Source organism: Lepisosteus platostomus, chromosome 26, assembly GCF_059453375.1.
Source record: "Lepisosteus platostomus isolate fLepPlt1 chromosome 26, fLepPlt1.hap1, whole genome shotgun sequence".
In the NCBI taxonomy this organism is placed as follows: domain Eukaryota; kingdom Metazoa; phylum Chordata; class Actinopteri; order Semionotiformes; family Lepisosteidae; genus Lepisosteus; species Lepisosteus platostomus.
In genome coordinates, this window is record NC_142636.1 from 6511571 (window position 1) to 6528093 (window position 16523).

The 16523-nt window shown below is 42.7% G+C and overlaps 1 protein-coding gene across 2 annotated transcripts in view; it reads left to right on the top strand.

The window, feature by feature from the left end:
• Window positions 1-16523, top strand: part of sv2a (synaptic vesicle glycoprotein 2A) — an 81804-nt gene that overhangs the window by 53954 nt on the left and 11327 nt on the right. For both annotated transcript variants that reach the window (XM_088620257.1, XM_088620258.1), the window contains 6 exons: window positions 2473-2562; window positions 7179-7289; window positions 9041-9129; window positions 12219-12383; window positions 14630-14763; window positions 15705-15908. In XM_088620257.1, coding sequence (XP_088476383.1) covers window positions 2473-2562; window positions 7179-7289; window positions 9041-9129; window positions 12219-12383; window positions 14630-14763; window positions 15705-15908 — 793 coding nt within the window. The remainder of the gene's footprint in view (window positions 1-2472; window positions 2563-7178; window positions 7290-9040; window positions 9130-12218; window positions 12384-14629; window positions 14764-15704; window positions 15909-16523) is intronic.

Here is a 16523-nt window from a genome sequence, read left to right on the forward strand (position 1 = left end):
GGAGTAGTGTGCCCATCACCGCTGTCATCTGTCGAATTAGAAGTTAGAAGACTGTCTTTTGTTTGTTAACCTCTCCTCAAACCATGTGCACTTATTTCCTTGTATTATTATCGCTTTTAATTAGAGAATCTACTTTTTACGAGGGACCTGATGAAACCTGAAAGCTCTCTGGAAGTCTAAATAGTCGCATCTGCTATCTTTGTTGCTTGACTGAAGAATTCAAACTTTAATTAAGCAGGACTTTACTTTCAAAATCTGTTAGTTGTCTCGCTCTTCTTCTTTCTAAGTACTCTTATAATTTAGCTCTCATTTCCAAACTATAGTTTCCTGGTGGATTTCTCTTTCCTTTTTTAAAAGTTGGTGTTTGGAGATGTCCAGTTCTGCGACCTGTATGTACAGGTCCTTCTAAATTAGAGTTGAAATATCCTAAATAAGGGCTGATGAATAACCTCTCTCACTTTCTTGAGTATGACTAGAAGATACCTCGGGATTAATTCATTTCTCTCCACACTAGATCCTGTAGAACTGCCTTTTTTAGTTACAGTAAAATAATCTAGAACAAAAGTAATTATATAGAATTGCTGTGTAAATATATTGAACCATACAGGTCCTATTGATAGATGCAGCTGAGCTCTTAACCAAACTCTTCATAAAATCTGCAATTATGTTTTATTTCAGCTTCCATAGGTATTTTTATCTCTTAAGCAGTTTGAGATAGGGAGTGATCTATACAGTCCCTCAATCAGGTAGTGAATTTCAAGCAAAGACTACAGAGCTTTCAAAACAACTCAGAGATGAAGTTATAGAGAAGCACAGATCAGGAGGATTATATAACAAAAATCAAATTCACTGAATAATTCTTTGATTACTGCAAAGATGGTCATTAAGAAGTGGAATGTGGATTATATCACCCATACACTGCCTAAATAAGGCTACCTCCAAACTGAGTGGCCAGGCAAGGAGGAAATTGGTGAGATATTCATCTAGGATGCTCATATTGACTTTGAAAGAGTCGCTTAACTCAAGAGCTGAGATGTAAGACAAGGTTCTTGCCTAAAACAATCTCCACAAGGAGAGCTTGAATGGCTTTGTTGCAAACTCTTGCGTGGGGTTTACAATAAAGCACCAATGTCATGCTGCAAATATACTGTAAACGCAAATGATTTTGTTGTCAGACAAGCAACAAATTGGAACTTGGTGGTGTAAATTCAAAGTGTCACATCTGACACAAATCCACCACAGTGCATCACTCAGTCATGTTATAGTTCTGCCTCTTTTCAGCATGGACTGGGAAGCTGTCAAACTGATGGAGATATAGACAGAACAGAGCACTGTTCAATCCAGTGTTAGAGTAAAACCTGCTTCAGACTGAGACAAAACCTCACCTTTCAATAGAGCAGTGACCCAAAGCACAAAGCCAAAGCACACTGGAGTTGCTTTTTATTTCAGTAGCCCAGGCAAATTCCTGAAAATTGAAACTTGAAAATTGAAAATTGAAATTCCTGAAAATTTGTCAGTTTATGGCAGGACTTGAATACTACCGTCCGTAAGTGATTCCTAACCAACTTAGGAATGCTTGAATAAATGAAAGAATGCAAGGAAAATGAGCGCAAATTCCTCCAAGCTGGTGTGCAAAAATTGGTAGATAATTTACAAATTGCAGTTGTAATTACTGCTAGAGGGTCTTCCACCCGATATTGAGTTCATGGGTCTGAAAACTTATCCAATCCACATATTTCAGTTTTTTCTCTTTTGTTTTTGCTGACATTTACTTTAATGTACCATTAGACGCCTTCAGTTTTAGCATTCAGGTTTTGAATAAAATATCATCATCATCATCATCATCACTTTCAGTAATTGCCTGTCTAATTCAGGGTCAAGGTGGCCCAGAGCCTCTCCCAGGAGCTTTGAGTGCAAGGCAGGACACGTCCTGGGCAGGACACCAGTCTATCATGGGGCATACGCACTCACACAGGGCCAAATTTAAACAAAACTGTTGAACTCACCAGCATGTCTTTGGACGGGGGGAGGAAACACATGTGAACAAGGGCAGAACATATAAACACCACACAGACAGCACCCCAGGAATTGAACCCAGGGCTCCAGCGTTGAAAAAAAAGTTGATGTTAAAAATATGAATGCATCATTTTGTAATTTTACAAAACGGGACACATTACAAAGGCTCTGAGTATTTTTGCCAGACACTGTACACAGCTTTATAAATGTAAATGAAAAGTTCGTCACAAATTATTAGTGATGTTCGGTTGCTGGGAGCTGGATGCAAACTAAAAGCAGGCAATGGCTCTTTTCCTTTGGGTTTAGGCAACAGGTGAGACAGAACATAATGGAAGCATTCCTCGTGCTTTCATTGGGATGTAATATTTGTATGTCGTTAGAGCGAGCACACGTGTGTTTCTGCAGTCTGCAGGCGTTTGTGCTAACCAGGTCCGGCTGTCTGTCTCTCTCCAACAGAACGGGAAACACGATGAGGCCTGGATGGTCCTGAAACAAGTCCACGACACCAACATGCGAGCCAAGGGCTATCCCGAGAGAGTCTTCTCCGTAAGTCTGACCTCCCCCTGCTTTCGGCTTCAGAAGCTAACAGATGAAAAATGTCCCTCAGGTGGTAAGAGCTCAGAGCGTTCAAGCAAGGCTATGCAGGGCTCATTTTACAAAGGCACCGGACCCCAGAAACACTCCAGCTGCCTTCAAGGTAATCACAGGGATCAATGATGTTTTTGGACTCTGAATTCTGTAGAATATGTATTTTGTGCATCCCCTCTTTCGGATGAGACGTAAAACCCGAGGTTCTGACTCTCTGTGGTCATTAAAAATCCCAGGGTGTTTCTCGAAAAGAGCAGGGGTGTAACCCCGGCGTCCTGGACAAATTTCCAATTGGCCCTTACCAGTCATGGCCTCCTAATAACCCCATCTATGAATTGGCTACATTACTTTGTTCTCCTCCCCCCCTCCGACGGCAGGCGGAGCGATGCCAGTTGGAGTATTCTCGGTCGCATTTAATGGCAACGTCAGCTCAAAGATTTGGTTCAAACCACCAAATGGAGACGGGCGTGCCGACAAGCGGACCCTGTTGATGCGGGATTAACGCTAGGATGAGAGAGATGTATTATGTGCATCAACTAGGTGTTTGTAGGGGGTAGCTGCTTCGGGTTTCAAGATCTGAAGGTTATAACGCTTCATACAGTTCAAAGCTCCGTATCGTTTGACGCTGTTATGCTGCTATTACGCCATATTAAATAATCACCCCAGCCTTTGCAAACAAATCTGTGGTCTTGACTAACTGCAGAATTATCAAACATACTACAGTATATATCTAAAATGCATGCGTACAATGTGGAGATAAAAATACAATCCCCCTAAACTAATGTTTTTGTCTCATAAGATTTTATACACTTAAATGTTTAAGAGATGTGTCACTCAAGTTCTTTAGATAAATTATTTAATACTATTAAACCTTTCCTTAAATTGCCCCATAATGCTGATGTTTTGTGAAGCTGTCCTTAATTGCAATACTGAAAATGAAGAGATGAATTACACTGAGTAGGAACATAAACTTCATACAGTACAGTAGTGCCTCATTCAGTGCAAAGCACGCATTCCAGAAGGTCTTTGCCCTAACCACATTTGTGCTCAAAAATGCCTTATAACATATACTCAATAGGGCTCAGTTTATTATTAAATTCAATAATTAAAAATGGTTTAAATACAAAAATGACATTTAAATCGTGCTTATATTTGCTAAATATTACAATATTCCAATTATAAATATCATATTTCATGAATGTATTTATTTTAGTTAATAATGATGATTTACTTCATATTTATTTTTATTGCTAATACAAATAATAAATGCAGGTATTCGAGTAAAGCTTGATTTACCACAAATTGTTTCAGAATGAACTAGTTCCCTTGTCCTTCTTTGATATAGCTCCTACATTAAACTGGCGATTTGTCATCTTCTTCTTGACAAAAGCATCAGGAGTTGCCTGTTGTTTTTTGCTACCTGTCTGTTCCTTGTAGACCAGAGTTAAACCTCTGGAATTTATACTGCAGTACTGCTCACACTCTGGATTGTTTTAAACCCTCTGTTTTATTATTTTTATTGCCCGGTGCAAATAAAAATTCTCCCCACCAAAAATTATCTTCATGAAATATGAGCCATTTTTATTTTGCCCAGTAAATAAAAAATGAATTCTCCTGGAGACAAATGCCAAAATTCTACTGTACAGTAATTTTTAAATTTATTTTTGAAAAACAAATCTTGACATCCTGAAATGCTAGTTGCGCTGACGAAAAAAAATGAATTGAACCAGGCGTTAGTGCACGTCCTTTTCCCCACAGATGTCAGGTCCTGTGGGTCCTCTGAGATATAACGTTCTCTTTGCTGCCTACAAGTTAAGCAGCAGAATCACACATGTAAACACACAGTGAGCTCTCACCAAACCACGCTCTTCAAACTAGAGTACATTCTGATCCCTCTCAATCCCAGCAGACCCTCAGTTATAGTCAGAACGCCACACGAAACACAATTGCTTGATCAATGTCAGGGAGTAGTGTGGACATGAGAGATGCAGTATCTGCTAACATGGGCCAACCTGTGAGCTCCAAGGATGATATCACTCAGGTCAATAGTGATTTGGAACACTGTTATTAGTCTTTTAAAATACCTTACACTTTATAAGTACAAATAAGTTCCTTTAGATTTTTCTTTACAAAACATATGGGCATAGCGCAGATGAGCACAATGATGTTGACAAATACAAATCCATATTGTGCTCTTGAGATATTGAATACTTTAGGTGTTTTATACAGCCACAAGGAAGGGAAGTAATTTGCAGAGAGCAGATAAAGTTCTGTTTCACATCATGCAAATCACAGGGACATAAGAACGATCACAAATGAGAGGGGGTCATTCGGCCGAATTAGTTTGTTTGATTGTTAATAGCCAGTTGATCTGAGGATCTCATCCAGTTGTTTTTTGAAAGAACTGGCTTCAACAAAGTGGCTGGGTAGCTCATTCCATTCTTCCACCACCTTTTGGATAAAGAAGCACCTCCAGTTCTTGGTTTTAAATGCATTTCCATACAGTGAATAATAAAGGAAAGTTATTTTTTCTGTAAATAAGCCATAATAAAACAAGTTGAAGTAGGTCAGGTGGGGAGCTGCGTCAGCATGCGTAGGCTGCAAAGGAACAAGTAAAAGGTTTATTCCATGCTGAAAAGAGAGAGAAAACACAACGTTTTGGCTGAGGAGCCTTCTTCGGGTGTTTCAGCATGGAATAAACCTGTTACTTGTCCATAATAAAACCAGGACAGTGATGGAAAATGGAAGCTTTCATCTGGAGACAATGAAACTGGAATAAGAAAATGAAATCTGCAAATCCACTGGAGTGACATGAACAGGGACAATTGGAGTCACAAGAAATGAAGATGGTGATGATGATGATGATGACACAACAAGTTGCATAGTGTAGAGTTAGTCTGACCCATATCATGGTAATGATATTCACCTGGTGGCCAATTGCATAAAACATCTTATGTGAAACCCCTTAAATGTTCCCTAAAGCACTTAAATGTTCCTTGAGTTTAAAGCTGTGGCACAGCGGGAAAAGGGGAAAATCCAAATTCTGTAAGTAAGAAGTTACGTACTTCAAGTGTCTAATGCAGACAGGGCCTGTGCTCTCAAGTGTGGAGATTCCCCATGTCAGGGAGCTCTCTGCTAATCTCACGTTATTCCGCAGTTGACCAATTAATTATAACGAGGAAGGAAAATGCCCTCAGTTTTATATGCAGTATGGCCCTTTACAAACATGACACATGACACCAGAAATACCTCTAGGATTAAAGCTGTGCTTTTTTAAAAATGAAACACTATTGAAGTGATTTTGCAACAGAACCAGAGCCTTGCACCTAAGGAATGACTTGTTTTGATTGGGTTGTTTCCAAAACACATCTTTTCATTGCTGTTATACTGCCGACAGGTTCTATATATCACTTTCCAGCACTGTACATAGCAGCAGTCAGGCCCCACGAGGGTAGACAAATGAGGGAATGGGCCGTAAAACTAACTGCTGCAAGTGCAATTTTATTGAGGTGACAAGAGAACAAGTTTCCAAGACAAAGCGGTGTTTTACAAAAGACAGAACGTGGACATTATTTTCACCGCAGCTGTCTCCTTACCTATAATAACTGATTCTAGATCATTGCTGGTGCTCTTCACTGGTCTTAGGAGCCGATTCCAAGTCATTAATCAGGCAGCCAAGCGTGTAGCAAAACGCTGGCAAGAGTCCTGCTTATCACAGTTCTTGTGAACAGTTTGGCTACATGTGAAACATGCTCTAGCTCATTTAAAAACAGCAAGGTTTGTCACCTTCTGGATCTATCATTTTTTATTTCTCAGATCTGGAAAGAGAAACAACAAAAAGTGTTCTTCTTTCCAAAGATTAAGTCAATTTCCTTGTAATTTTAAGTGTTCACAATTAACACTTAATGCTGTGGTCACCCTGGGTGCAATTCCTGGGCTGCTGTCTGTGTGGAGTCTGTATGCTCTCCCTGTGTTTGTGTGGGTTTCCTCCAGGTGCTCCGCTTTCCTCCCACAGTCCAAAGATATGCTGGTGGGTTAATTGGCTTCTAGTGTGAGTGCATGTCTGTGTGTCGGTCTGCCCTGCAATGGACTGGTGTCCAGAGTGTATCCTGCCTTGAGCCTGTGACTTGCTGGGATAGCCTCCAGTTCCCCCTGAACCCTGAATTGAATAAAACAGTTTGGAAATGAATGGATGGAACGTCCTGATAAATATTCTACCACCAAAGTGGGACATCTGTTCAGGATGGTTTCAAGATGTCCCCTCTCTTGCTCTCCATTTTCAGTAGAAGGGCCTTGGTGTGCCAGTGTCAGTCTTCCAGACCAATATAACATAGGTCACAAGCAGGAGGCTAATTGAGCAGGGCATCAGTGTTCCAGACACCCACAACCCTTTGTGTAAAGAAATATGTGAAGTATTAAAATGCATGGACCCATAGCTTCTGTTTGTGCCTTCTGGTTTATGTGTTTGATTGTAAATCCAGGCGCTTCAATTTATTAAGACATTACAGAACTATTAAAAAAGTAAAAGACGTTAAAGTGCCCTGTTATTTCACATCCTTGTCCACTGTGCCCAGGTGACCAACATCAAGACGGTGAAGCAGCTGGACGAGCTGGTGGAGATCGGGGCAGATACCGGCGCCTGGCACCGGCGCTGGAGAATGCGCCTTACCAGTCTCTTCCACCAGGTACCACGTGAGGCTCATCGGAGCTCATCAGTCACTGATTAATCAAGGACCTTAATCTGCAGAAGGGACTCCAACCTGGAGCCCCTGCTCCACAGGCAGAGAAGGCATTGCTTTTCATAGCCAATGTCTTTAATGTTGTATGGTGTACTGTAATGGTGGCTTTGTGGCTAAGGATATGCGCCTGTGTCTGGAAGGTTGCCTGTTCATATCCTGCAGCCGGCAGAGAAATCCTTGAGCAAGGCCCTTAACCCCAACTGCTCCAGGGGTGCTGTACAATGGCTGACCCTGCGCTCTGACCCCCAGCTTCTCTCCCTGTCTGTGTGTCTCATGGAGAGCAAGCTGGGTTATGTGAAAAAATACAAATTCCTAATGCAAGAAATTGTATAGGGGCTACTAAAGTGATCTTATCTTATACTAGGTATTCAGATGATGCCCTTTAGTATGTCACAGTGTGCCTAACTGGGGATTTTGATAATCAGACCCTAGTGTGCCCACCACCGTGGTCACAAGTTAGATTGGCACATCAGCCAGAGGAGCCCAGAGCACTTTGTTTGCCTCCATCATAATTATTTACACTTTATTTTATGAAGACAACAGTGATCTCCCGATTTTATGAAGACATCTTCCAATACTGTCCTTACCATTTGACAAAAGGAATTGGAATCTTCTTAACGACTATAATTGCGTGTTTTTTAATGGAAGGTCCGTTGTGCTTGTGTGTTTGTTCTATTACTGTGGGGATGTTGAAAGTTCACCATCTTTCATGTAATCTCTGGCTGGGTCCTTGCTTTATCTCTTCTATTTAATCTTCTCTTTTAATCAGATGTGGGTCTTAATGTTTTAATGGATTGTATGAAGAAAGCTTGGGAGAGATGACAACAGCCAATTTCAGTCCTCCTCAGCTGTCAGTAATTAGCAATCACTCCCGAAGTCATTTCCTCTCCTAAAACATTATAAATACGGGACGTGATCCCCTTCTCTCCTTCCCAGCCCACCGCCACCTCTGCAGCTGCCCCTTGGTCACCCCTCCCTCAGCAGGGGGTCTCGGCCCCCTCGTGCTTTAGCCAGGAGGCTGGCCTTCAGCCACGCAGGTTGAATTCAATTTACTGGGACTAACGCAGTCCGCAATCCCTTCAATACGCTTGATTATTGGGTGTAGCTATTCCTAGTGAGTCACACTTTAGGTTCGATCCTTTAGTGAGTGAAACGTTAGCCAATATAATCAACAGTACAATTTCTTGTTTTGTTGGATAAATCAGTGGAGAGATGAAGAGCTGGATGGCTTGATTAAGATTTTCCTTTACAGCTGTGCTTGTTAGGGAACTTGTTAAGGTAGATGCCCATCCAGTTCTATAAAATGCTCATTAATGCAAAGAACAGCTGAACGACATTGCAAAAACTGATATGCCAGGATCTTAAAAAATCCTAAGATAAAATAACTTGTTGCATACCAACATGTTCTGTGGTTTAAATTTACCCTAATTTTAATACAGACATGGAACATCAGTACAGTACTGACATGATCACTTAAACATTGAACAACAACTGGACTAGTGATGGTCTCTTCTGACATAAATTTCTTTGCTAAAGTGCTTGAAAATGCACCGTTTTCCAGGGCTTTACAAACCGATCACGTCTAACGCCTGAAGCATTGTGGTTCGCTTCATCCGGTGTAGAGGAAAAAGTAAGACTGGTGGGCTGAGTGCTCAGCTGTCTTCATAAACCCTTCCATATGTCTCCATCTCTGGTAGGTCTGGGGGAATTTCCTGGCTTGCTTCTCACCAGAGTACCGCCGCACCACTCTGATGATGATGGCTGTGTGGTTCACTATGTCCTTTAGGTGAGAGTGATGAAAAACCGCTTCTCTATACAATGTGAAATTCTCCACCCAGCATTTAATAGTTTTTTTATTTTGAATTGAAATGTCTGTTTTTATTGTTTACCCACCCAATTCAGAATCACACGCTGCTCCAAAATGCCCATCTCTCAGGAACATTGTCATTCACTGAGCTCCACAGCGCCTGTTAGGCGAGTTTGTGCCCATTGGTGGAGCATCTCTCACTTATGCCACAGCAAGTTGGCTGATGCCCAGGTTCTCCCAGGAGAACTGAAACCTGTGGAAGCCTAGGCAGCCCGGACAGCAGCAGAGCTGTGTCTGCACCCACTTAAGAGTGTTCATCTGCTTTATAGTAGATTTTATGAGGACATTAATTGATTAAACTTCAACCTGATGATGCAAGATCATTTTGTGTTATCTTAAAGGGGAACTGCAGTTCCAAATTCTCAAACCAGTTATTTAATCTTAATAACAAAAGAAATTCAACATTTTACAAATTTTGTAACCAGTGGTTTGAGACAACATGGCGACTTACAGAACTTTCACAAAGTTCACGATTTTGTGCTCAATTCAAAATTATACAAAATCGGGAACTTTGTGAAAGTTCTGTAAGTCGCCATGTTGTCTCAAACCACTGGTTACAAAATTTGTAAAATGTTGAATTTCTTTTGTTATTAAGATTAATAACCCCTGCAAACCCCTGGCCTCACCACGGGCGAGAGCGAGAGTTCCCACGATTTGTGATGTGAAGCCTCACAGTCCTTCCTGCTCACTAGTCACTGCAATGACTCATGTAGTGCGATGTACAAGTGAATACGTACAGGTCGTGCAGCAGACATTTCACACAGAAATACTCCAACGTGATCTGCAGGCAGAGTTAGCAAGTAAATTGTATTTGTTGGCAGCTGTCTTGAAATCGAGTGCAGTATTTCTATTGGATTAAAAGAGATATATGTGCAATCCTGCTTGTTTACAATGTTAAAACTTCATCTCACTTTTTTGCCTCGTTTATGAATATGGTGCTGCGCATATCTGGAAATGGCATCTATTTGGTGATGTAGATAGGAGTTTTTACATGTTGCTGTCTGCATTTTACTTATGTTATGGTTTGAAACGCTGATTTTTTCTAACCCTGAAATATGAAAATAGTGCTGCAGTTCCCCTTTAAAAGAGAGCCCTGGATCCTTGTGCTACAGTTTCTGAGAAGCAAAATGCAACTGTTAATTGGAATACAACTTTATAGTGGAACCCAGCTCCATGGCTTGTAGGCAGGTAGCAAGGCCATTTTGGAAAGGACAGTTACTACACGTCCCAGTTGGAAACACCAATTACATTTCTTTGTTGCTGTCCAGTTTGGAACCAGCAGCTACGAACGCTCACGCTAGCGGGAGAGAATGAGAGCCGTGAACATTGTCCTTTGGAAAAGTGCTTGTCAGGGCTCTCTGGCTTTTTCAACCTCTGAATCCCACAGTCTGCTTGCAGGTTGCTTGGAAGCAAGCTCATAATCGGCACATCGCTCACAGACAACACCACCGGCCCACAGGCAGTTTTGGCTTAAAAAATCGAGAATCTCCTGGCGAAACCAACCCCACACAGCCCCAACTGGCCAGTTGTAGTAGCATTATCCTGGTCACCATCTTATGACACAGCCCAGACACCATCCAGTGATGGCAAGATTACTTCTCATCGAGCTCTTTGATTCTGCCTGCTGCAAGATGCTTTTCACATCTCCAGTGACCAGTACTGGACTGGTACTGGACTGGTGCTGACCCTGTATAACCTGGGAGAGAAGGAAAAGGTGGGAAGTCCAGCTTGGGATGCGGAATTTTTAACAGCCTCCTTGTTGTTCAGTTGGTATCCAACATACTGAAGCCCGTTTAAAGGAGAGGATAGTTGTCCTTACTGTGTGCCTCATCTTAGAAGCCATGTTCACGTATCATTTGAGGTTCTTGCTTCTTTGATTTGACTGACAGACAATCCGCAGAAGACACAAACCTACCCGTATTTATACTGAACGTCCATAAAAGGGAGTGGCACAGAGTAGGGGGTAAGACTACTCTAACCTCATGGTTATGATTATGGGTCTAATAACCCATATGGGTTATTATATGGGTTATGGGTTGTGGGTTCGAGTCCCCACTGCAGACACTGCTGTCACACCTTGAGTGAGGCACCCAGGGGCCCCTGCACGGCTGGGCGTTCCTCCCTGCGAGGGGCTGGCATCCCGTTTGGAGATGGATAGGTGGAGATCAGAGGGGGAGCAGCTGGCTAAGCACAACGCCAATCAGGATGAGCTCTGGTCAGATGAGCCACTGTGCTCTGCTATGGACATGCTTTGAACTGGCATGAATACTGACAGCAGGCTAGCAGTTACCAACAGTACCAATGTAGGAGAAACAATCTTACTAGTAATTATTGATTACAGGTTGTGCAAGCAATGATTTTCAAGAATAATTCGAGCCACACAGTCTCCTGAAAAGGATGGGAGTTGTGTTAATGACTCTATTGTATAGGAATGGACGTCGTGCAGATGTGTGGGTGGAAAATTGCATTGCCGGTAATGAGGTTCCCTCAAAGCTTGCAAAGTTAATTAAGAATATTTCATTTGCTAATTACCTACATCGGTAGAATAAATAGCTCCACCAGGCCACCAGTCAGATAGCTGGTATGATTGTAGTTTTCTGAGATTGTGAGGCTTGTCTTTAAAGGATTTCACAGACTACATTTCACCTTCATCATGGCTCCTGATGTCTTATAGTTGTTGGACTGTCAACTATTGATATTTATTCCCAACAGAACTTCTTTGCTTTTCACCAAATCCTTTAACAATGAGATACAATCTATTTTTTTTACTCTTTTTTACAGAGAAAATGCTTCTCAATGTCTGCTTCGTTAGAATTTGCCACCATCCCTTTTTTAACAAAGAAATGTTGTTTGTGGTGATGCAGGAGACATACTCTTCACAGCTGAACTAGAAATCTGATTTCCCATTTTCGTTTTGTCCCTTTCTCTCACTTCTATCTCCCTCTGTTCCCTGATGGTGTCTCCCTCTGCCTCTCCCTCGCCTGCCTCTCCTCCGCTCCCCCGCTCAGCTACTACGGTCTGACAGTGTGGTTTCCAGACATGATCAAGTACATGCAGAAGCAGGACTACGCCATGCGCACCAAGCTCTTCAGCAGGGAGAAGGTGGAGCACTTCACCTTCAACTTCACTCTGGAGAACCAGATCCACCGCAATGGAGAGTTCTTTAACAACAAGTGAGTGAGCAGTGGCGCGTCGCCGGCCCCCTCTGGTTCGTCCTGTAAACTCGAAACACCATGACAAGCCTTTCCCGGCCACTTCCAGTCCGTGTCTTGTGCTTCCCTGTTGTGAGAATTGTACTTTTGCTGACCTGTGGCTGGGCTTCCTTCTTTGGTCCCAATGTCCCCTCTAACCTGTAGTGTCTAATCTACAACCCAGAGCGCTCTCAGTCCAGGAGCAGACACCCAGCCTTCAGTGACACCCTGTTACAGTGCAGCACCAAGAGGGCAAGGCAACCGCCTCTTATACGCCTGTGGAGATGGGAATGGGAATATACCAATGCAAACAGAGGAGGGGGGCATATAACATGACACTTAAAATTTTATATTGATTTTGAGGGATTTCATAAATGTTTGTATTACACTATAATGCTAGTGTATTGTAACGCTTACGGCCGACAGGCACTGTGTAAGAGCCAGCGTACCAGAGCAGGTGACGTCAACGCCCTTCCCTGTGATAGCAAACTACAGCTACTGGGCTGTACAGAGATCTCTCTTTAGCTCACGGGGCTAGGTCGGTGCAGAGAGACGCGGGAGTCCCGGGTTCGAGCCTCAGTCGGGATGGGGCCGACCTAATGCGGCAAGGGCGCCCGCCTGAGCCCCCGTTGCGTTACAGTATTATTAATAGATAGTCAATGTATGTTTGATATTGGCCTATTTTATGATTCATGTTATTCCATTGTGGTAATGGTATGGCCCAAAGGTATATAAAGGGATGCTGGGAAATGTTTAGGCAGTCAGTAATAGTGACTCAGGGAGGAGAGCTCGAGGAATATTGAGCTAACTAAGGCGTAAAAGCCTATGATTACTACTATGTTTTTATGTTACTGTACCTTGTCTGCAAATTATAGTATTTTTATCTTTTGATTTTTTTTTGTTCATTGTGGTTGTTGCTGTCCCAGCTGGGACACACACGTGCCGTTTTTTTAACCGAACTGTCGGCTTGGCATAGTGAGACTCTTTCATCAACATGCCTGGAAGCCGGTGCTCACTCCATCATTCTTGAGACGAGAGGAGACTGCTAATCAGCATCAGCGTCACCTGCTCGTTCATACACCTCTTGCACATATCACCCAGTCTCTTTAATAACCCCACCTCCATAAGTTCACCCCTACATAGTTCTCCAGATGCCAAATCAATCAACCAAACTCCCCCCCGATGACAGCTGCCCTGTTACTATCACTGCTCCTATCTTGTTGTATATTGTTTTACAACTCTGCGTATGTCTAAGAGTCTACAGACACACTGCCGGCTTCAGATTGCCCTCCTGGTGGGCTAGTGCCACCTGGAGGAGGCTGGGTGTCACTGCATTGCTGTTTTTCTGGGAGCCAGGAGACCCTGGGTGACCAATGCCCACACCTGCTCTGGCGGTGCTCTGCACATTGTGTGCTGATGCTCGGAGTCTTCTGGTCACCGAATACTGTCAAGCTTGAACCAGTGACATCTGAGCCTTAGGGCTTTAACTGGTTGAGCCATCTGGGAGTCTTCACTATCTTTTTCATGTGGGCAAGAAAACATTGCTTCTCAGACTCCTTCAGATTCTTGCTCAGGGTGTTAGAGTTTGTTCCTCCAGGGCCCAAAGTGACCACTAGATTACCTTGTTTGCTCAACTTGTTTATCTAATTGGTCTTTGGGGCTCCAGTGTTTTTCAAGCTATAGAAGAATAAGAGGTTGATGCCCTTGTAGAATACAATCGTGGAAAAAAAGCACTGACATTCTGCATTTGGTACAGTTAAATCCACTGCCCCCTTCTTTTAACTAAAATTTAATTACTTATCAGTAATGTATTTTCTAATTTTGTTCAGCATTCATACACCAAGTAGTATAACAAGTAGTATCGATTCATGATGAAAGGACAGAGGACATTCTTGTGCCTGGACCTCTATAGTCTACTATACGGTACATACTGTAATAATGCATTGAAGAAATACATCTTTAGTAATGATCCAAAGAGAATACGCAGTATTCCAGAATGTCAAAGGTGAATAAGACAGTCCAAGGGAACACATGAATATCAGCAATGAAATGTAGATCTTAGGACACAGGTGGAAATTAAGAGGTGATTCCTTCTGGACTGAAGGTAGGAAGGTTTTTTATATATATAAAGAGCTGTAGCTGCTGGGAACAAACCACCCAGTCCAAATGACTGGATTAGATTCGGCTGCCAGCAATGTTTGCATGTTCCCCCTCCTCTGTCCCCACAGGTTCATCAACATGAAGATGAAGTCCATGGTGTTTGAGGACTCTCTGTTTGAAGAGTGCTACTTTGAGGACATCACCTCCAGCAACACTTTCTTCAGAAACTGCACCTTCATCAACACACTCTTCTACAACACTGGTGAGGGGGGGTGGAGATGGGGGTTTAGGTGTGAAGGATGGGGCAGCCAGAGCCCTAACAGGAGGAAAGAGGGGTCAAGTGGTCAGTTTGTTCACTGGCGGCAGAACCATGTCTGTGTATCGGCCTCCATCGCCTTACATAGCAAGTAGATACTATATATAAAAATAGTAGAGCAGTTTACTGCCATATGTACAGATACATTGGAATTCTTATTTTGGGACAGACACCCTACAACAGACAACACCACACAGTGTCGACAGTACGTTACAAGGTACTGTCTACACTGTTAGAAACAGAAAAAATAATAACAACAGAACAATAAATATGTAGTACTGAAAAAAAAACCACGGTAGACCATGCAAAACGTGCAGATGTGCATTGAGTCTGAGGAATTGCAGTTAGCTGTTAAGGATGCGTATACTTTATATGAGCAAAATATCATGAGTAAATGGGGAAAAAGCATTCTAATAAGGTTTTTTAGCTATGTTATTATACAAACTTGCAATGAACCAAAGTCCTGGTGCAGGCTGAAATTTGGACGCCTCACAGGGCAGTGTGAATTTGAATCAGAATGTTGAGCAGCAGTGCCCTTTTTTCTAACTAAGGAGCAGGAAAGAAGAGACACCTACAAGACATGCAGCTGCTACACACAGACTCATGCACAAAACTGCAGTTCCATTCTTAAAATCTCTCAGAAACACAGACACAAATTAGAGTTCTGTTTTTCGAGTACTTTAAATTCTCCAGTCCTCCAGGAACTTTTTTGACATTGAAAGCAAAAAAAAAAACAGTATTGCTTTCTAAAATGCATGCTTGAAATTGGACTTATTTCATTTGGAGGAGAGATGTCTTTCTCCCACAATAGTGCTTTTTTTCCCCAGTTTCTAGAATTCCTTTTGTGCCCTCTCACGGAGAGCCCTCTCTGTGATTCCCTCCGCCAGATCTCTTCAAGTACAGGTTTGTGAACAGCCGGCTCCTGAACAGCACCTTTCTGCACAACAAGGAGGGCTGCATGCTGGACTTCAGCGATGACAACAACGCCTACATGATCTACTTTGTCAGCTTCCTGGGCACGCTGGCAGTGCTGCCTGGCAACATCGTCTCTGCCCTGCTCATGGACAAGATCGGCCGCTTGCGCATGCTGGGTGAGACGTCCCCTGCCTGACCTCTGACCTGTCTTTTGTAGTCTGTGCTGCCTAACATGCAGTTCCCCTCCTTCTGTACAGTTTCTTCACTCTGGTCAACATCTGCAGCATGCCTGAAGAAGCAAACACTTCAGAAATACTTCCCCTTAAAATGGCCTTCTTAATGTTATTAAACATGATTCATTTTCTGTTTGAAAATGGGGAAGTAGTACCCTCCAGGAACCAGGAAGGGGACTAGGTCTTTGCTCATGACAAAGAGCGTCCAGTATGAAAGCAGCAATCACATTTCATTAATTAAAAACACACAAAAACACCACATCCCACATCATTCCATCATCAGGAATGAATCATCATTGTCCATTAGCATTGGTAATGTTGTCTTTACAGACTAGTTACTGTTTGACGCAGGGGTCAGCATTCCTACCTCTCAGCGCTGGGCCCTGGGATCAATTCCAGACCTGGGGATACTGTCTGTGTGGAGTCTGCATGTTCTCCCTGTGTTCGTGTGGGTTTCCTCTAGGTTTCCGGTTTCCTCCCACAGTCCAAAGGCATGCTGATGGGTATATTGGCCCTGGTGTGAATGTCTGTCCGCCTTGCGTCCCGTCCAGGTTGTCT